The following is a 22,050-nucleotide window of genomic DNA, read 5'->3' on the forward strand; positions in this document are numbered from 1 at the left end:
GTCAATCAGACATCATTAAATTAGTTTGCGAAAGCTATGAGAGCAGCTGAGGACAGGGCTAGCTGGAGGAGGATAGCGGACCACTCAGTCATAGTGCCCCAACGACCCAATATGAGGCCAAGGGATTGGTGAGGTGTGAGTGATATTAGATGGAGACTTAAGGTTAGATTGATGATCAATCCAACCTTATTGATGATCGTAAAGAAGTTGGAATTGTCTTGTACAAAACTAGCTTGTCCCCGCACATTTTTGCATTAAGGATATGCTGTATTAGAGAAGGCTCAAACATTACAGGCAGTTTGGGATGTTTGATAGAGAGCGAGGAGTCCTTATATGTATACTGCTTTTGCAACCACCCATTCTGAAACCTTGAAATGGATTAGCTTTTAGCAGTTGACATAGATCAAACGAAATCTCTCTCCTTAGTAAAATGGATGACCTTGTGACCATGTCGTGCATCCTAGCACAGTATATCATCACCCACCGCGGCAAGAAAATCGTTTTTGTTTCAAGAAGGTGGTGACAAAGGCCTTTGCAATTTGATGGACTGCGACGCTCACGTCGACTGTAAAAGGCACCAAAAGCATCCCCTAATACGAACAATGTCAAATTTAATAGTAAAGAAGAACCCATTTGCAAATGTCAGTGTTACTGCAGTGTCAGATAATGTACCCAGATCTATCCCCAGAGGAGGGCCTTTAAAAATCTTGTGATCGAGCACGACGTTTCAATACCGTCTTTATATTGCACTGTGTACCGAGGGAATCCTCTGTAATATATGGCCCAGTTCTGACTTTGAAAAGTACATGATTGGTTGTCAGGCTAACGTGACTGTGTCTGCTATTTATGGCATTGATGCCAATTGCTATACTTAATGGAACACATGTACGTTGCTTCGAAAAGTGTGAATCACTGAAAAGTGTGAATCACTAAAAGTGTGAATCACTGACAAGTGTGAATCACTAAATAGTTTGAATTACCGAAGCTTCGAAGAAAGATGTTGGAAGGACATCTGAAACGTCTGATATTTTCATATTGTATCCAGTGGTATATATTGAATTAAAAATCTTCTTTATGCACATAGCAAGGTTTCGCTGATTCCCCTTGTGACATTGCTTACGTAAAATGGTACATGATTTACTTAGCCTGAAAGCTAAGTCTGCCATGATTGTACATTTGGGATTAGTATTCGCAATTTGTATAGCTTTTACCTGATAATTCGATGGATTTTTTGTGATGTATTGCGACACATAGGTGGATGATAATTAGATATTTCATCGGATGTAAAGAACATATCCTCTTTACGCATGAACGTGCATGTCGTACTTTATCGGAGACTTGAGTGGAAAGCTTTTATCCAATCGACTGTATTAAACGTACCCGTAAAGAGTACAGGCACGCCCAATGGTAAAATATAGATTTATGAAAATGATCGAATTTATCAACATTTAGTACACAACTAGTGCATTACGCTTTATTTCGTTACAATAGATCGTTCAAGTTCAAATCTGAAATTTTGCTGTCTGTACAATATCTCCTACTTCGACAGATGACATTGTCTGAGCAGATTCGCAACGTGCACTTACCAACTCTAAGTGCAAAGTTAGTGTGTTTCGCCATGAGGCGCTTTACCGGGTAGGGCATAAAGATCAACAGATGTATGACCCCAATGGTGCCGTCTGTACGCGTGAAAAGTAATATCCAAGCAGATATACATGCAGGTGGCAAGACAGTATCCATGGGCCGAAAGCCCCCCCCCCCCTCGATCTCACTGGACCCGCGGCACACTGGCGGCGTCGCTGAGTCCTAAATTGGATCTGTGTTACCCTTGACTTTATGGTGGGAATGTCATTCAAAACGTACAAGTATGACAAAAAAAAGCTTTAAAAGATTAGTTTTTTTCGATGAAATTTGTTGAGCGCTTTGTCAATTCGATCCGCGGGTCCAGTGAGGGGGGGGGGGGGGCTTTAACAGTATCCAATTGGCTTCCGGTGGAAAGTTGGATACTGTTTAGGCCCTCGACCTGTAGATCTGCTTGGAAATTATGTGACGAGGCCACATTCACGCAAGACTGCACAAGAAGCAATGCAAACAGATGTTAACACCAGACAATGACATCGCTTGTTCTTGATAATGTTCCAAAACACACCTAGACGTGCATTCAAAACACTTTAACGATGAGTGGATGGGTCATGCCCTTCGACTCACCAAACCGACCGGTTTTCAAAGAAGAGTCCATTTCCATCGCTTTTGTAGGTAAAACACTTAAGGTAATATTTTTCAAGACCTACATTACATACGAGATTACTTACGAGTGCAGAACAATCGTACAAGTACGCAGATTTTACATTTTTTTAAACTAGAAAATGGAAGAGAGACAGTCTATTTGGTTGGTCAACGGGAAAGGCTTTTGTGTTCCATTGTTGTGAACGCATATCTCATACTTTAACCCGTTTATGAGTGACATCATTACGTTGTTAGACGGGTTTCAGCCAAACTACAGTACTCGTCCTTGCCATATCTAAAATCGCCCAAGAAAAAGTCTTGCAGTGTGTGATATGCTCGGACGTAAGCCTCTACACTAAAGATTGGCACTTCGCTTCCAAGGAAGCTCAACAACTTGCCCGTGGTGCAAGTGTACCCAAGAGATCAGCTCATTGTGGAAAAAAAGGTAATTTGTTTGGATATCGTGAGTCACTGAAAGTGGTACAAGTAAAAGGGGAGGGGCAGCAAAGAATTTGAACACTTATCAACTGGGGTTTATGACTAAGGTATGCTAGCAACAAAACGTTATGATATTCCACAGTGATATGAAAAAAAATTATCTTAGAACTTTTAGTATGGTCCAGATAGATTATTAAACATGTGTCTTGAAATGTTGGCATTGAGCACGTTAAGAATCTTACTCCAATCCTTCATCTATACAACATCTAGTGATATTGTTTCAAGGTGGAATCATATATGTACCAATTTCAAGCGTCATAACGTTATATGTCGATACATATACATTGTCTAATTGCAAATATAGTATCATAAGTTCGTTCGCCTTACTATTACTAAGAGCAATGTTTCTATCATTTCTGCACAAAGGACCACCATTATGATTCAACTGGTTATTCTGTTGTGCATGGTGGCGAGGTAAGAAGTTTGATTCATACCCCTTTTCTTAAGTACAGAGATAACGTGAGGTTCAGTTAAATTGTAAATCATTACGGATTCATCTTTTTTTATGAAAAATATACAAGTATTGCAAGATATTTGTGAAAATTTTTGTTCATCGACTGCTTAACAGAAAATACAATTGTTGCCTCCGCATTTGAACGTTTTGATTTCGGTGTGTCTGAATGTTTTTGTGTGTTCTTAGTTATCTCAATACATTGTTAGTAGAGTGACAGAAAGTGAGTGGTAAGATGGTGTCACCTTGCAGGAGTGACCGGAAGTAGAGTTCAGAGATGATAGAAGACGTCTTTTATCAGACATGACAGGCATTCTAGGTCATGGGGTCAATGGAAGATGTTACTTGGAATTGGTTTGGGTCGATCTGTTTGCATATTTTTGTTTGTGTCCATGTAGTTCCCACACCCTTACATGTCAACCGTGTAACTCAGCCCGATGCCAGGCGCCTGAAAACTGCCCCGGGGGGATTGTCAAGGGAGTGTGCGGGTGCTGCAATGTGTGTGCAAAGGTGAGACACCAATACAACAACGCCACCTATCGTTTTATAATAGCGTTTCTCCATGTCTTTTTTAAACAGGTAGGAAAATACACACTGATGCTTTCCTCAAGCGAGTTGCTTCCAATATCTGTACCGCTGGACAAAATGTACAACCCAGCACAAAATATGCAGAAAGCAAAATATACATACAAAATGGGAACATTAGATGAAGAAGATTGACATGTTTATTATTGTTAATGATTGTTTTATATACATATCATGACAAGAACCTCGCAGCGTCAAATACCTTGGCACCAACAGTCGGTTGAAATACAGGGCTTTTGACGTGATGTGCTTAACATGTGGAAAATGACTTTACAATTTGAAAATGACTAAAATCTGTGATCCAATCCCAGGTTGAAGGAGAGGAGTGCGGAGGTCCATGGAACATTGGAGGCGTCTGCGATAAGGGCCTCATCTGTGACAAACCTCATGACGACTTTAACGCGCACGGCACCTGTAAGAAGAATGGATCTTCTCCTCAAGGTAAGCCTGTAGACTAAGAATGTGTATATAACAGTCATGACGTTAGCCTTTGCCTGTCCTAATTCAACAAAATACATGTCAACTTGACCTGTGAGCTTTTTCACGGCTTTCTTTAGCTTAGACCTATGTGAGTGACAGGAAGTAGATGACGTAGATTTATAATAGTTGTTAATCACACATGACAGACATTCCATGTCATAGGGTAAATGGTTTGGGCTACTAATTCATAGGCGTTGCTTTTGATCGGCCTGTTTGTCTGTGTTTTGGTAGTTGTATATTTTCCATATGCCAATCACGCTCACCATAGAGTGATAGGAAGTGATCAATAGACGCATGTAATGTCAGTTCAAACCTTATTTTCATGTACGATGTATTTCATTTAAACAAGATATAGGAGGGACTGTAAATATTTCATGGAGGCGGGAGATTTTGGCATGTTTTTCCTGAAGAAAGTCCTGGAGATCTTTTGGTGAGCCTTTTTGATCATGAAAATGTGTCAATCAACTGTTTTGTTGCCCGTCCAAAGTGTGATTTATTACCGCAAACAAACAAATGAACAAGGCATTTTGACATGTTCCTGTTGCCAACAGATTGTGGAGAAAATGCCCACTTCGATGGATGCGGCCACGGCGCCTGCAGGCCGACGTGCGACAGACCCTTGCCGGTCTGTACCTTGCAGTGCATCCCAAGCTGCCAGTGTGACGACGGCTTCGTGCTGCATGACGGGAAGTGCATCGCCGAGGACCAGTGCCCCGACCGGAAGTGCCCCGAGCACAGCCATTTCCGGAAATGCGGTACCTGCAAGCGGACCTGCGAGAACCCGAACCCCATGTGTACCCGGGAGTGCAAGCCGCCAGGCTGTCACTGCGACCCCGGCTACTTTTGGAAAGAGGAACGCTGTATTCCCAGGAGTCAATGCGATGGATGTTCCGTTGATGGAGGCGACTACTACCCGGTATGCCTACAAAATATTGCAGAACTGTTACAAGGCTAAAGCTAACGTTACATGTAACATGTACGACCAATAGAATAATTTGGATAGTGCACACATTCATCAAAGACGTGGCAATTTTTCATTTCAATGGCAGGATATTTGTATTATGTTTCCTATATCATAAAACGCTAACTTACGTATTAGGCAGTCCAACTTTTGCCTCTCAAATGTATCAATGTTTCATGAAACGACCATACGCATATAGAATGGAAGCGTTTGTAAACCTGTCTTAGAAGTTATATATACATCACTTACACAACTGCAGAAATAAAGAAACGACCTAATGTCGTTAAATAACGATCTCTTCTCCTGTTGTTTTATTCAGAACGGTGCGAAGTGGGCCGGTGAGGCTGAGGGGACGAACTGCATGTGTTTGGGGAGGCAAGTGTTCTGCACTCCCATCGACCGTAGCGGCTGCGCTAAGGACTCCCGTTTTGACCTCACATGGGGCGACAAGTATCCCCTTTGGACTTGTACTGTCGGTACGTCTGCCATCCTTTCGTTACAAGCAGCTGGTTCACGGTTTGAAGTGCGCATGTGCATTATGGTGCATTGTGGGTAATACGTCAAACTTGGAAATCCCTTGCAATATGAAAAGGGGCCTATAACCTTGAGATATTACCCACAGTGCTTTGTACTGCGCATGCGCACTTCAAACCGAATATTCAATCGACAATAATCTTTATGGCACCAGCTGAATTTAAATCTCACATGGCATTATGAGATCGTTTCTTGTGTAGGGGTGACGGTCTTCACTTTCTACTATGTCTTGAAATTATTCAACAAGCCACCACAATTATACAAAGTCCGGCATGTAAATGCAACACAATGTTCAATGTGACAAAATAACAGCAGTGAGTACATCTTTCGCTTGCCTTTTTGCCATGTTGCATTCTTTCTGGGATTCGATGCCGGAATACTTCGTAATTTACCACAGGATCCCCCGAGAAGACTCCCAGCGAGCCTCCTGAGCGGAAGTGCCCAGAAAACAGCCACTTCCGGAGGTGTGGGAAGGGCGGCTGCCAACCGACGTGCGAGGAGCCGAACCCCGTCTGCCACATGGGCTGTATCCCGTCATGCCACTGCGACCCTGGCTACGTGTGGGGGGAAGGAGGATGCATTCCCATAAGTCAGTGCGGTGGATGTCTGCTGGAGAGTGGCAAATACTACCCGGTACGGATTTTCAAAATTGTTTCTCTTTCGAATTCCCCACGTACGAGCTATATTAGATTATAAACTTGCATTTCCCATGCACGTACTCATCGCAACAGTTTGGCTGTGGATAAATATGTACTTGTACGCACGCATGTATGTACCACTATATCAAAATGTACTTGCCTAAAAGCAAAATGACAACACTTTAGGTAAGACTCAGCAAATGTTTTTGATGAAATCTTATTGAGATCGATATGTTACTTTATCATACAATCTTGTCTTTTTGTTTTGTATAGAATGGTGCCAAGTGGGCGTCGAGGAAGGTGGGGGTCAATTGCATGTGTCTGAGGAAGAAGGTTTTCTGCGCGCCGATAGACAAGACCTACTGCCCGGTGTACTCCCGTATCGAGACCAGCGAGACTGGCAGCCATGTTATCTGGACCTGTGTGAAAGGCAAGTTTTTCAATATTCAAGTACGGCAATTTGAAAAAAAATTAATTACAACAGGGCTAAACTTTGTACCACGCATACAGAACTGCTTAAGAATATTATCACTTTGTTGTCGTAATTCTGTCTAATGCTATGGTCACGTGCTATAGGAATGAAAAATAAAAGTCTATGTCAAGAAATATACACAAATTTTGCTCATGATTAATTCAATCTTCTACTTTTTGTGTGCTTTGTTGTCTTTTATGTCATACTTTTTGTTCCCGTAATAAGCTGCCCGACAGAAATGTGACTATACCATTACGAAGCACCAGAAACTTCAAGCCCTGAGTCGTAAATGTACAATAACATTTCACGTGCTATTTGTTTTCAGATACGACGACCAAGTGTGAGAAGGAACGTGAGCTTGCCCTGAAGTCCGGCGCGATGGACGTCTTCGTGAAACAGTGTGACGACGACGGCTCGTACCTGCCAGTCCAATGCTACGGGTTCACCGGCGACTGCTACTGCGCACATCCGCACACCGGCACGCTGTACGAGGCGACTCGCGCGCAGGGGAGGCCAGGAGCCGACTGTAGTACCTACTGGGAGTCGCAAGGAGGTGAACAAGGTAACGCAGGCGATGTTGTATCCTATTGCGTGTGTGCTCACCCCGTAGATGAGAAAGACTCGCGTTTGTGTAGTGCGTCCTGTCATACACATTAATGTGGGAAGTCCTGTCATACACATTTCATACACATTAATGTGGGAAGGCGTGGCACTTGTAGGTAATGCTATGGTCCCAATTACGCCGGTGCCCGTCGGGGTGTAGTCCCGGCCGGGCCCCGAAGTCACAAATTTGTCCCGGTGAGCTGCGTGGGTGGTACGGGGGTACTCGTACGATTACCTCACGGCCTCTATTTGTTACCGGGTCCCGCGCTGATTTTAAGGCCGGGTAAAGATGATTTGGGGTCCCGCCCGGGTCCCAAAAATTGCCCGACATCCCCAGGGTGTCCTTCGGGGCCACGTAGGGGTCGCGCCCGAAAGTGCAAAAACACTGCGTTTGAGCTACCCGGCGGGCCCCTTTTTCCTATTGGGACTTAAGCATTACTGGCAGCCTCCGATTTACCACACAGACATGTCAATGTACCCAGATCCAGAGCCCAAGACAAAGTGTGAGATAGAACGAGACTCTGCGATCCCGATGCCCGGGGCCTTCATCAAACAGTGCGACGACAAGGGCAAGTACCGCGTGGTGCAGTGCCACGGGTCCACCGGCTACTGCTTCTGCGCCAACCCGAACGACGGGTCCATCTTCGAGGAGACCGGAAAGAGGGGACAGCCAAAGCAAGACTGTGACACGTACTGGAAACAACATGGTACGTACTAAAGACGATCTAATCGTCTCATTGCAATATTGCTCATCAAACATCTATTGATCAATGTAATTCTACTCCAACGTAAAAAAGAATCAGCACGCTTCACATTTTGATAGATTTTTCAGCTTATCTCAGATCTAGAACAAGTGACCAGGTTACCCTTTACGGTGACGTTGTAGATAAGTACGACAAAGTGACCTGTTAGTCAAAATAGTGTTGATGTGTAGCACCAACAACATCTTCAGGTGGACATAAGGATATTCCAAATCAAATGGGAAAAGAGTATACAATGTTAAAAAGTAACTGAATAAAAATACTCTTTTTACCTTCGTCTTCATCAAGGCAATTCTGACTGGTTCACATTGCACTGCAGGACAGGTGTCGCTGCTCATAGATGCATTCCCAAACGCAAAGTATTTGCATATATTGACACAGTGCAATGTGAACCAGTCAGAATTGCCTTGATGAAGGTGAAAGATGGTCACCGAAACGTCGGTTGAATGAATCACTTGGTTGTGTAAAAAGAGTATTTTTATTCAGTGACTTACCAACCTGATTAAACTATTAACGGAGGTTAAAAAGTAACGTTACGGTTTTAAACGTATGCCTTTCACATTAGGTATGAAGACGAAGTGCCAACAGGAGCGTGACAAAGCTGCCGCCCTCCTGGCCTCTGGCATGGTGGGGCTCTTCGTCAAGGAGTGCGCCGAGGACGGTTCGTACAGCACTCGGCAGTGCCACAGCTCCACTGGGTACTGTTACTGCGCGCACCCCGAGGACGGGACCGTGTATCGTGAGACAGGAGAGAGGCCGTGGGAGACCACGGGTGAAGGATACGACTGTGACACCTACTGGAAAACAATGGGTGCGTTATGACTAAAAATGTCATACGCCGTTTCCGTGCACAAAGTGAATCATTTACTAACAAGCTTAGCTTCCTTCATAGCGGCAAATTGTTCCAATACATATCTATATGGACTAATTCATATTGCATGTTATTTGTCTATTTGGCCAATTTCTACTCTTTCCAGCCACCTCTGGAGCCTGTTAGAGACTAGCAATATGCATATCATATTCTGGACTTACAGCCCTTACCAGTAGTGTTCACATCAGGCTTTATACCTTCTTTATTCAGAAGGGGGGGGGGGGGGTCCTATTACCAAACCGTTATGTATCAAAATGTTTATACATGATACTGTCATACTGATAGAACAGACGTTGCTTACGTATGGTGCTTTATAGGTATTCAATGAAAGAAGCACTTGGCCTCGCAGTTTGTATTATGTAGTCCTACCGGGGCAAGGTGACAAATGCACCTTTGTCATTATATAGCTTTATCTTCACATTATTTCTTTCTATTTGTTCAGATGCAGAAACTAAGAAGGAGGAACTATGATTGTGCCATGCTATACAAGTCACCATACAAGATCTAGACCATCACAACGCTGTGATTTACAAAGAGTTTTCAAAGTTTTTGTCAATACATCACCATTTTTCAAACTAGATGTAGGATTTAAGCGTGATGCGCATGCGCGGGTGTAATATATGTTTGATGAGCAAATTGATTGTTATGTACAATATATAACGACATGAGGGCGTTGCAAGCAATACTTGAAAGGCCATATGATTTTTTTAAGGTGCACATGTGATAGTTATGTCGGTGCAGACGGAACGCCATACAAACAAGAGTTCCACGACCTCATATCTCCATGAACAAGTCTATTCATGCAAATGATTTACACATTTTCATAATATATGCTTGGCCATAAACACCTTTATCTAACTTACACATGTTGCAATATTGACAGTCCTATAATTTTCCAATTAGATGAATTATGGTGTCTTTGTATTAATTATGCAAATTAGGAATTTATTTGCATAATTGATATCTGTTGATGCTCTACTTTCCATAAACTACATATATTACATGTATTTGAGTCTGATAATGGAAAACACTGCAAATATAGATTTTCCTCATTAGCTATGAAAATTAAGTCACAATTAGCATAATTTGCACTTCATTATGTATGTCTCTGTCTAAGCTACCTGCCTACTAAGTATCATATTGACAGTCCTATAATTTTCCAATTTAGATGAGATATGGTGTTTTGCATCAATTATGCAAATTAGGAATTCATTTGCATCATTGGTATCTGTTGATGATCCACTTTCCATAAACTACATACGATACATGTATTTGAGTCTTATAATGGAAAACACTGCAAATATAGATTTTCCTCATTAGCTATGCAAATTAAGTCCCAATTAGCATAATTTGCACTTCATTGTGTATATCTCTATCTAAGCTACCTGCATACTAAATATGATGGGAATCCGTTGTTCCTTTGTTCAGTTATTCTCCTAAGAAGATTTTCACAAAAACGCCCCTGCAGTTCCAGAGGAAGCTGCTAGGGGGCCCATACCTACACCACTTCTTTATTACATCACAAGCTATCTGCCACCCAAGAATCAAGACCACAGCACGTCCAGGTCAAAAGATACAAAAATTGAAGTTCTGCTGCAGTACCAAGGTCACATACCAGGGGGCCCAAAATCGACCTTGAATTTCGGCTTCACAACACCTGCCCACATACCAAATATCATTGTAATCCATCAAGAGGCTCTTGAGTTATGCTGACTGGAATGGTGCGGAAACACAAACAGACAGACAAACAAACAGACAGACACACCCAAAACTATATCTCCATTTTTAATCATCACAAATTGTATCAAGTTTATAAAATGGATTTAGAAAATGAATGATTATCTAAGAATAATTTAGAAAATTAAGTTTAGAAAATAAATGATATAAAACAGTAATTTAGGACACTATTCAATTCTATTTGATTGAGACTGAAATGACGTAAACAAATAACATACATGTATGGGTGACCCAGGGTTACTATAGTTATCTTATTGAATGATATAGAAGCTACGACATATATGTGCTATAATGTTGCATGAAATAATACTCTAACCTGACAGTCAAAGGCACCAAAGCTGGACATTGTATCATTCTTAACTTGCGGATAATAACTAAATGAAAGAAAATTACACTTTGGATTCAAGAGTATGTTTGCCTTTAAATTTGTCCATGCATGTGTTATACGTTAGCGTACGTGAATATGCGTAAGCCGATATGGATTGTGTACCATAAAGTTCTTACTACTTCTAGCCTTCAACTGAAATCAGGACTATCTTTAATTTAATTTTTAAAGTTTAAACGTATCCAGGGAATTGCCCAACTGCTTCAGATCATCTGGCTCATCATTATCATTATCATCCTCACCATACCCATTTACATGTCACTATCATTTTTACATATTTTCATCCTCATCATCATTGTCATCATCCTCACCATCAGCAGATATAGTGATGGGTTTTAGTTCTGTTTGCACAAACAATAAGTTAACACGTTCTTTAAAACACATGGAAAATGCCATCTTTTGTCTGACATACAGAAATCATTTGAGGCAAAATATAGTACAAACCCAGACCTATCTGCCACTCAAAAATAAATGTCCAGAACACGAGGTACAAAACCGGAAGTTCCACTGCAGTACCGTAACAATCCGGTAGACCGAAATCCAATCATTTAGGTCTCATCAAGACCTATCCCCATACCAAATATAAAGACAATCCATCCATGCCTTCTCAAGTTATGCTGTTCATCCACATAGTATTACATATTACATACACAGCGTTACATATAAAAGGTACCAAAAGCATAACCTTCTTGGCGAAGGTAATAATGTATACATCGGCCTAGTGTTTCTTGCCGAAGCTGTAGTTTATGGTCCAGCCGCAGTCCTCCGCCATGAGTCTCATGCAGCGCTCGGCGACCATGCAGATGGTGAGGGTGGGGTTGACTCCCAGACTACGGGGGATGACGGCGCCGTCTACCACGTACAGGGTGTCGTACACGTCACTTGTGTTCCCTTCAAACACCTTCAAGATAAATGAATGAAATACCTTTATTGTATGTCTATGCTAGGTACATGCAGCTCAAGATGATAAAGCTTATGTATATTAGTATTTACAAGTCCCACTTCTTCTCGCTTCTTAAGTTTAGACAGTTTTAAATGTCATAAGGACATCCGAAAATAATTTCATCAGATTTGTAGAACATAGGATATTTGGTGTTTCTTTTTTCACAACCAGGAATCTCACCAGTGATAAACGGCGACGAGGGGGGATACAAGCTCAGCCACGTTTGGGATTGTGTTCTCGCCGCAAAAGCGCCACCTACATCGGCTACTTATAGCGGCGAGAAGCAGTACTCCAGTCAGAAGCTCTGAAGAAGGTGTCTGACAGACACCGAAACGTCAGCATGTGAGATTCCTGGTTGTGAAAAAAGAAACTCCAAATGCCATAAGGACAGATGTACATTATAGTACGTGATTTATCTACTTGCATACGGAATGTGAATTTTTCTGTGCTATTTAGATATTGAAAACTAGGAAACTTATCTTGTATAAAATTGAAGATGATATTTCATTGTTGTAAAATGACACTCATCTTCTATCTTATTCAATAAGATATGATAAATAAGATGTTCATGTGTTCGCATGAAAGCTCATATATATTGGGTTAAGAAAACATATCCTTTTAGTTAGGTGTGAAAGGTCTTTTATTAGAATTTCTTGTGTAGGAAAAAAAGTTCAACTATCTACTTTCATGATAAAAACAACGGTTTCACTGAATAGACAAATTCAAATGTAATAGAGAAATGCAGATAAAAAATACTATTTCCTTTCTTCAAATATTTGCTTGCTTCATACCATTTTCTTTTCATTCTATGCAAGTGGCGGCGAGGATATATATGAAGTTGCACATATCGACACATCGACATTTTGCCTTGTCAATTTTTTTAATGATGTTAACTGAATTAAAAGAATACCATTACCTGTCCCTTGTGGTTGACTACCCCGGTCTGGCCCGACTCTCCCATGGCACACCCTCCCAGCGGATGGACCGTGATGACCGACTTCACGTCCCGGGACTTGGCGAACAGGCCTCCCCACACAGGGTTCGGGATGAAGGTACCTTCCAAGAGAACAAGGACAAGAGGGGTAAGACTTGTCGGACAGTGTCTCAGACACAAAGAGGATGGAGAAACTGGATCGATTCTTTGAAGTAAACTAATGGTAAACATATGTTATACGTGGGAGGACCACATTTCTTCGGACCCGATCACATTCGTTGTACGTACGACTGGTCTTCGAATTTGAGAGCAACTTTTGGACATTCGCAGGACATTTATAGTTGTCTGGTACACATTCTGTAATAACTTTGATGAAATCTTTCGAAAAAAAATGGTACGATGAATATGACAGTGCATTAGATTGCCAGGGGGAGACAGGACTATAAACTTACGACTTCTGGAAGGCTACTCTGGAAAAAAGTTCTGGTGGGTCATATGGTAACTTAAGCTCAAAAGTGAAACCTGTCCTCGAAATATGCAAGCTAAGTATGCGTACCTTCCAGGCTTCCAGCGGCCACCTTATGCCCCTTGTTCACTAACTCAAAGTTCTTCTCCTCCCCGATGTTGGGGTAGTGCATGACAATGGCGCCTTGCTCGTCCAGGATCAGTTTTCCCTGTGCTTTATCCTGACTCATAGTCAGCATTCCAAGAGTCCGGGAAATGTTGTCCGGGCGGAGCCCTCGCATCTGGAACAAGAGTTCCAAGATCTCACTCCTCAGTGAAATATTTCTCGTACGTCTTGTTTGATTGTAGTTCATTGATTATTCGATTAAGGTTTTGAACAAAATTACGTGTGTCCATTGATCACTTCCTGTCACTCTACAGCAAACGTGACTAGCTTGTTGAAAATATAGTACTGTGAAAAAAATTAAAAAAAAAACACCGAAAAGATAACTCCCCGAGAATAAATATTCCATTAACTTCATGAATGTCTGTCATGTCTGATAGAATTAAACGACTACTTCTACCACCTGTGAACGTTTACTTCCTGCCACTCCCAAAAGTCTGACTTTTGCCGTAAAACCATATTCCCACTCAGTCTCTGCCACTCTACTAACAGTACATTGAAGGGATTATGAACACACATCAAACAAACATCCAGACACGAACACACGACAATACAAACATCCAGACACACCCAAACCCAAAAATCTGAAACAAAATGGGATAACGGTCTTGTGGTCATGATGTATACAGTCTGCGACATATTATCAGTTGCTGTTACACAAGATCGAACCCCATGGTACTGCCAAACATCCTTGCAAACCCTTGCAAACTGGGAGCAAGAGGATAAAAGTCTTCTAGTCTTTGTAATATGTAGGATATTCATGAGATCAAACATTAGATCAGCTACTTACCGCGTCCTCCCAGAGGCTTTTGTCGGGAAAGGTGTCTATCCCGCTAACATGGCTCTCTATCGCCATCAGAATGCTGTACCCCATCTCCGTCATGTGGGGCGGGGAGCTGTCCTCGATCACGTACCCCTGCCGCAGGGGCTTCTGCGGACTGCGCAGGTCTATGATACTGCTGATACACGGACCTAGGGTAGGGGGGGGGATTGATGGCTCATTGATAACACAGTGGATGAGACGAGGGCCACACAAGATTGCATTTTTGAACGATATCATCTGAAGACCCTAATCTTTTATGTGCGAGAAACAAACTGAGATTTTTCTGCGGTAGTGCAAAGTAAACTTAATTTCTACAGATCTAGGGCAATAAGTACATGTGTGTACATGTACATCTTTTTTAAACTTGCGATATCATTTTCAAGGTCCTGCAGCAGACTGGCGACACGTATTGTTGTATGTCGTTAACCTTTGCAGAAAACAGAAAACAGTATTCACTCCTCTTTTTTTTCTCAGCAACACGCCAACAGGACAGCACCTATTTGTGTGCGGATGTCATGCATACAATTTGAAGATTAAAGACGCAAACGTAGTTGATAACGTTATCTTGTCTTGACGTTGGTAACATCATGTACGTATTTACCTACGGGTTTCTTTTCATCAAAGTCGGGCGGGAGTCCTACCGACTCCACCGGGTCAGTGCCGTCATAACTGAAGCTGATAGTGTCCCCGTTCGTACTGAAGCGTTCTCCCAACTGATCGGACAGGTGGAGACCTCTAGGATAAAAGCATAAAAGATAATGATAAACATCAAGGTTGAAGAAACTTTATTTCACAGATGATATTCTAAGGAGACCCCAAATCTAATCAGAAGAAAAACTAACTTCGAGACGTTTTAGTTGTAATTTTTTTTTTTTTTCCAAAACAATTTTCAAATTTTGCGGCCAATTCGTAAAATTTTACGAAAGGGTGACTGTGCTGATGATGCAATTTGGCATACTTTGCTAGGAGGCACCAATACATATGCCAAGTCAGGATTACGCGGCGCAAAAGCCGAAATAACCGTCAATCTACCCCTCTTTGAATATAGCGCAATTATTCATTCTTTATTTCAGGTATGAAAACCCATGAAATGTTATACATTAAACAAGAATACAGGCTTAATATGTACACCAAGGGACATACAAACAGTTGAATAGCAATACTATAGTGAGAAAGATATCGATTCTGTAATTCCCATAATTCTTCAAAACTCCTTTACCTTTTTCTGGAGTTGAGTAATATCTTGGTGGAGCCCAGTGTTCCCGCCCCAAGAATGACGATGTCAGCGCGCAGTCTCCGCTCCTCTCCGGCGTTGTCGTCTGCGTGAGTGACATAAGATACCCGCCATTCCTCGCCGTCTCTCTCAATGGCTTCAACCTCAACCTGTAGAACGTTAAAAAAGGTGACAATCTGACTAAATCTTTTTTGTATTGTAACTTATATATAGTATTACCTGCTTCGGTCGACCGTACAATATAGTAGGTGATCCAATAGAACTAGTCTGACCAGAAGGTATTCAAATATTTTCATAAAGATAGGAATAGCAATCTTAAACATCAACATGGCAAGTACGACGAGTTATTCGACGTCTTAGTTTCTTAAAATTGAAATCCAACGTTTTGTTTGATATCAGCAATAGTTCAACAACAGAATTTGATATATTCCATTCTATAGATAAATTCAAATACATTCTAGAAGGAGACAATCCTTACTGTGTACAAATAGGTAAATATATCAAAGAATGTTTAGATCTTAGATCTAGTAGCGTAAGTGATACGTTAAACTCGACATGTTGAGGTATTCATATACTGGTACTTAGATTAATCATTTTGTATACCTCTGTTTGTTGTTTTGCATGTATAGTTGTAGAAGACCTTACGAACGTCGCTGTACTTTTGTCGTGTCAATAAAGATTGCTGTTTCTGTACATGTATGTACAAGTTGGCATACATTGTACCTGATACAATTGTAGCGCAATAAAGTTCTTCTCCTTCTATAAACCTCTTGTCGGATGAAGATAGAGAGAAGTGCTTACCTTAGTGAAGATGTCCGCCCCGTGGTTCTTGGCGTCAGGTAGGTAGTTCATGATGAGGGTGTTCTTAGCGCCATAGTTACATCCTGAACAGCAGTTCCCACAACCCACACATGCCAACTGGGGAACTCCCACGTGGTTAGACTTCGTGTCTGTGTGAGATGAAAAAAAAAAGAATTTTGAAGTCTCGATCGAACTAAATGGATGGTAGAACTTCTCTTAGGCTGAATTGGTTAGAAATTTTCGAACTATTTTTTTTTCAGAAGAGTGTTCGAGGTAGAAATTTGATTCTTGTCTTACCGGTAAGCAATTGGAAAAAGAGTTTTTTCCTATTTTGGCAGATTTCTACTGTGTACTAATTTTTTTTTAAACAGTCCTGAGAGGTTCTGATTGAGACATATGCACGAAGAGAGACATACGAAGAACAAGAAATGATTATCCGAGTTCATTTTACCTTGCAGTTCCTATCAAATGGGACTTAAGACTTTTAAAGTACAAGCTTAGCTTCCAAGTTCTGTCTTGAAATTCCACTTACCTTTGAAATTAACGTACAGAGGCGGTCTGTAGAAGACTTTATCGACGTCTTCGATGTCCAGAACCTCCTTCGCTACCGCCTTGGCTGCCTTCTTTAGCTGTCCCATCTTGGTCAGCGAAGGGTACCGACGGGGGTACGGGGCAGGCTTGAGCATCTGCCAAGCATGTTCCCGGTCAACCCCATTCACAGCCGCTAGGTCGTCGCGAAATACCTTTGGCCATGCCTTCAATACAGGATGGAAAATATAGGACACAAGATGATCCAACTTATCCATTTAGTGTGTTTTCATGAGAGGATATTTGCTGTTTATCGCCTTTGTTTTAAAACCGAAGCCAAGCATTTCCTACCGTTAAAGCAAACCCAGATTCTAAGCAGAGTCTATTGGAGAAAACTGTTAGAGCAACAGTGATTATTTACTAGTGTGTACGCATGGAAATATAGATGGCGCATCCAGTACATTCGCAACCCTGGACTGTTGACAGCATATATGCATGTTTCTTTAGCCGACCAACATGGCGGACACTATATTACGCCATAGTCACGTGACTTCCAACAGGTGGTAACAAACCTCATCGTCGAACACCCTCGGGTCGCAGTCCAGCCCGACGTTTGCGTTTATGAGAGACCCACCTCCCAACCCACATCCTTTTACAACTGTGACATCATGGTTCACGATAACCTATAAACAAACAAAAAAACAAACAAACAAACAAACAAACAAATATTTCAATGACATCTTCGTTAAATCAAGGCTGGGACATGAATGTCATGACATGATATGACGGAAAATTAACTGGAAACTTTGTCAAAGAAACAAAAAATAGGATATCTTCATTGACACAACGAAATCACAACGGCGTTCGCAAGGTCTACTACATCTATAACGTTACATACAAACCATACAAACAGTCAAGTGGATGCAAACTAATCAACCCATACATAGATGTAGATGAATAGATATGAGTAAATCAACATATTAAGCAATCAATCATTCAAATGTAGGAAGAAATATAACCAACTCAACGTAAAGGTAGTAAAGGGACACAACCTCTTGTGCAACCAGGCCTGTAAAGCTCTCAAATTACAGAGCCTCTATGACAGAAGAGAAGACCTGTGCCTGGAGTTCAGAAAGAAACTGCCCAAGTCAAACTTTTACCATCACTGGCTGCCAAACCGAAGGGGCGAAGTGACAAAGAGGATAACAAGACAAAAAAAGTAAATTTGACCTCATACCAGCACGTACTAAGCTGTATGTCAACAGTCCCCTGACATATATCGTCAAACTCTTGAACAACAAAGTGTATGAACGAATATTCTATGTATAATGATGATTTTAATGTACAGTGAGATATGATTCGTTGTATTTTATTATCTATGGGGAATGATGTACTGAATTTCGCAATTCAGCCCATTTGGGCTGCACTGAATAAACCATAAATAAAGAATGTATACAAACATCAACTAGATCGGTTGGCTGCCCGAGCTTGCAGTCGATGATGGAGTCGCCGGTGTTGATGTCCACCTGTGTCTCCCGCGCCGCCTGGTGGATGTCATCCGGGTACTCTCCGGGCTGCAGCTCCTTACCCCGCTCAAGGACACACACAGACACCCCCGCTCTGTGGGTCATAGGTCAAGGTCGTCCAAGTTCAAATTTATTTATTTCATCGGTGGATGTCTTAGCATTATATTGAAACTCATCTTAGTGGGTTGGCAATGTAGTTTTGATTTTCAATTCAACAGGAAGAAATTGACTTTCAATAATCTATGACCCTTCACTAGAGTCACGTGAACAAAATGTCCATGTGTCGAAATTGATTGGGCCATTCATCATGAAGAAGGTCATAAGTAATTCGGGGAGTTGTAGCTTGATGAAACAATAGGAAACGACTTTCCTGTGTCATTTTGCAGATGTAGATATCATGGTTAAAATACCCTAGTACATAATTATATCACAAATAAGTATGATAATCATTTTGAATACCTCTTCTGTTCTGCTATGCACACTAAAAATATCGGAATTCCGCAATCCATGTTAACATTCCATACAGTGCAGGAACGTTAACGTCTATTAAGAAGCCAGACTATGACTTCACCCGTTAATACATCTCATCATGACCTTACCTTGCTGCCCGACTTGCAGCGATGGATCCACCATACCCTGACCCGATCACAGCCACATTGTACTTGGCCTTGATGTCTGTGGCGGTTGACTTGGAGAGTCGTTCGTATGTGTACTGAAACGGGAACGTTTTACATTTAGAAAGTGTGGCTCAGACATAAAGATGATTCCTTGAATGTGAGAAAGGAAAGTGTAAAGTTGAAAAGAGAATATTAGATGAAAAGAGTAAGAATGGCGTAGCTGTCCCTACTTCATCGACCCAAAAAATTAAGACCTCGTAAGGTGTACTGTAGCTGTCTCAAGATAAGTCTTTTAATGTTTATTACCCTTTCCTCCTACCACAATTGTACGTTGTCAATTTCGGTGGACTACATATAGCAACAACCACGACGTCTGCATAGCAGACGGGTGCCCCCCCCCCCCCCTAAAAAAACACATTTCAAATCGTTGAGTTTCAGTCAAAACAAAAAGTTGGCCTTGTTACATCGAAGGTAAACATGTTTCAAGGCCATCTCAAAGAGGGCGTGTTCAGTTGTTAGACTTGGACGACCTATCATGCCAAACGAGGTATAGAACATGTGGACGTGGGTGAATAGTTCATGTCTGGGTTAAATTACTTGTTGTAAAACTCTCTTCTTCCGGACAGACAATGGGTTGCGTGTTTTGAACACAAGCCCCGATTTAGGGTAGACGGTTGGCCTCAGGTAACACCGGACAAACAAAGGCTGGGATAATGCCTCTAGCTCTTTTGTGGTGAATTATTTTTTTGAATTCTTCAGTAGCTTGTATACAATACTGTGGATTTTTGAATGAGCTATGTAAATTGTAATATTCTGAGTTTTTTAAGGATAAGTGTTATACAGTCGAACCTGGACTCAGTAACCACTCAAGAAACCGAGGAAAAATGGTTACTGAGGACAGGTGGTTTCTGAGGACAGGGTAGGGTTAACTTAATGTAAAAAGGGAATGGTTACAATGTTTTGATGAGTCTTTGATGTGGCTTGTGACTGGAGATGGTTGCTTGCGCCAAGTGGTTGGCATACTAGACTTGACAATACTTGAAATATGGTGTACTTAGACATGTTAAGTAATCCATATGTTAACTCAGAACTGTCTGAGTTCTAATCGTTTGCCTCCGGTGTTCGGAGTGCCAGTTAATATCAGTAGTGGTTGAGTCAATAGGGGCAGTGTTCTGTGACTATACAATTATTATAATGAATTACAGCTTCGGGGCTGTACGCTTGAATACTAAATATCTAAGACAGCTTATAAGCCACTTAACGGTGCACTTACAATATTTCTATTTGTACTGAGGAAAAAACCTAGTGGGTTACATTACCTATCCAGACAGGGTTCAACAAAGCAATGTTAGATTTTATCTATACTGACAGGTTGTGACCTTGATACACTATAGGACAACGCCCCTAACAAGCTCATAATGTATACTAACAAAAGTACACCCCACTAGCATACAAATATAAAGCTAATCATAGGGGTAACTTCCCTAAAAAGGTAACCGTCTCGTTTCTGCATAGTTACTATAGCGTTCCCTTTAAAGCTTCCAAGCATATTCATGTGCTGAAACCGCCCTCTTACTTACACTGTGCCCCTCCTCTACACTAATCTGTTGTTCACTGGAACACAGTGCCTAAAATCCCCTCTCAAATTTCTGCGTACGTGCGCATTCGTCATATGTCACTAGCAGGCGGTCACTATAGATAATAGCCAAACTATCTGTGCCATGCACAGCCTGCTCATGAAACATAGGTCGTTCCGCGTTGTAAACATACCTTTGGGTGCTCTGTCCGCCCTCCCGCAAGACAGCTACAGATCTTAGCAGCCATCGTTGTATGTAAACATAACGCTTCGCTCGATTGCCCCTTGACCCGGATACAATTATCAACTTGCGTGACAAGACAGCAGAATGAACAACAACAACAACAAACCCAAAAAACAGCAACAAACATGCAACAAATTTGTCAAAATATGGTGACGGAAAATCTTATTCACCCGCGATGTTTTTTCCTTCGCTACAGTGGTTCAAAATAGTGACCTTGAGCCCCGTAATGAGGGTCTGCATGCCCTTTTCCGTTAAGCGTTACGAGCGATTTTAGTTCACCGTTAATCGTTGCCGGCCGCCCTGAATTTACCGTTAAGCGTTATCGGTATATTAATCGTGAAGCGTTACTGGTCGTTTTAATTCCTCGTTAAGCGTTATTTGTCATCCTGAATTCAGCTTTAATGAGTAATTCCTCGTTACGTAGGTAATAGCGTTTCAGTGAGTCAAGATTTCAAAATTTTCTCCGCGGAGCACGCGGCTCCGGCGAAAATATGTCGGGAAGGCCCCCCCCCCTTAAACAATTCAAGCTGAAACACTTCTGTCTATTTTTCACTATACCAGCAAAGTTTTCCCCTCAAAATTCAGGAAATTAAGCGTTTCAGGGTGCAAAATTTTCCCCGGGTGCATGTCAGGCCTCGGTCGAAAAATGTTGTCAGGCTAGGAGGGCGTCGCCCCCGAAAACTCATGCTTAAACTCTTCTGTATTTTTTCACTAACAGAGATATCATTAAGCGTTAAACTCAACTTCCATTGCCAGTAATATTTGCTTGTCGAAACGCAAGCGTTTCAGGGTGTCAAAAATTTTCCCTGGGAGTATGTCGCAGCTCCAGCGAGGTCTGGAAGGCGTGAAACTCTTCTGTATTTTATTTTTTTGCAAGTAGAGATGTCATAAAACTTAGCTTACTCTTCAGCAAAATTCACCGTCAGAATGCAGGAAATATCATTTCAAAGGGTCAAGATTTCTAAATTGTCCGGGGAAGCATGCCCCCGGGGTC

At 41.6% G+C, this 22,050-nt stretch overlaps 2 protein-coding genes across 2 annotated transcripts; one reads left to right on the forward strand and one right to left on the reverse strand.

The window, feature by feature from the left end:
* The first annotated feature begins 2,465 nt into the window (after positions 1-2,465).
* LOC136446327 (zonadhesin-like) lies at positions 2,466-9,642 on the forward strand. Its single transcript, XM_066444678.1, has 12 exons — positions 2,466-2,671; positions 3,091-3,138; positions 3,574-3,685; positions 4,072-4,201; positions 4,792-5,156; positions 5,521-5,677; positions 6,133-6,368; positions 6,647-6,803; positions 7,171-7,407; positions 7,931-8,155; positions 8,775-9,020; positions 9,523-9,642. Exons 2-12 carry the CDS (start codon positions 3,101-3,103, stop codon positions 9,549-9,551), a joined length of 1,932 nt encoding a protein of 643 aa, XP_066300775.1. The 5' UTR covers positions 2,466-2,671; positions 3,091-3,100; the 3' UTR covers positions 9,552-9,642.
* A 1,911-nt stretch (positions 9,643-11,553) lies between these two features.
* Positions 11,554-21,130, reverse strand: LOC136445730 (cholesterol oxidase-like). Its single transcript, XM_066443865.1, has 12 exons — positions 21,007-21,130; positions 19,219-19,331; positions 18,554-18,713; positions 17,666-17,776; positions 17,098-17,320; positions 16,566-16,714; positions 15,750-15,913; positions 15,106-15,313; positions 14,498-14,704; positions 13,636-13,825; positions 13,062-13,201; positions 11,554-12,103 (listed from the first exon to the last, which is right to left on the reverse strand). Exons 1-12 carry the CDS (start codon positions 21,058-21,060, stop codon positions 11,921-11,923), a joined length of 1,902 nt encoding a protein of 633 aa, XP_066299962.1. The 5' UTR covers positions 21,061-21,130; the 3' UTR covers positions 11,554-11,920.
* Between the last annotated feature and the right edge of the window lie 920 nt (positions 21,131-22,050).

The sequence above is a fragment of the Branchiostoma lanceolatum genome, chromosome 12, assembly GCF_035083965.1.
Source record: "Branchiostoma lanceolatum isolate klBraLanc5 chromosome 12, klBraLanc5.hap2, whole genome shotgun sequence".
Classification (NCBI taxonomy): domain Eukaryota; kingdom Metazoa; phylum Chordata; class Leptocardii; order Amphioxiformes; family Branchiostomatidae; genus Branchiostoma; species Branchiostoma lanceolatum.

Coding starts and splice junctions, on each gene's coding strand:
- LOC136446327 (XM_066444678.1), top strand. CDS start 3,101: ATGATTCAACTGGTTATTCTGTTGTGCATGGTGGCGAG. Junction 3,139..3,573: donor CTGTTGTGCATGGTGGCGAG/GTAAGAAGTTTG, acceptor GTGTCCATGTAG/TTCCCACACCCTTACATGTC. Junction 4,202..4,791: donor GAATGGATCTTCTCCTCAAG/GTAAGCCTGTAG, acceptor TGTTGCCAACAG/ATTGTGGAGAAAATGCCCAC.
- LOC136445730 (XM_066443865.1), bottom strand. CDS start 21,060: ATGGCTGCTAAGATCTGTAGCTGTCTTGCGGGAGGGCGGACAGAGCAC. Junction 17,321..17,665: donor CGAGGGTGTTCGACGATGAG/GTTTGTTACCAC, acceptor CCTGTATTGAAG/GCATGGCCAAAGGTATTTCG. Junction 12,104..13,061: donor TAGTCAACCACAAGGGACAG/GTAATGGTATTC, acceptor TTTATCTTGAAG/GTGTTTGAAGGGAACACAAG.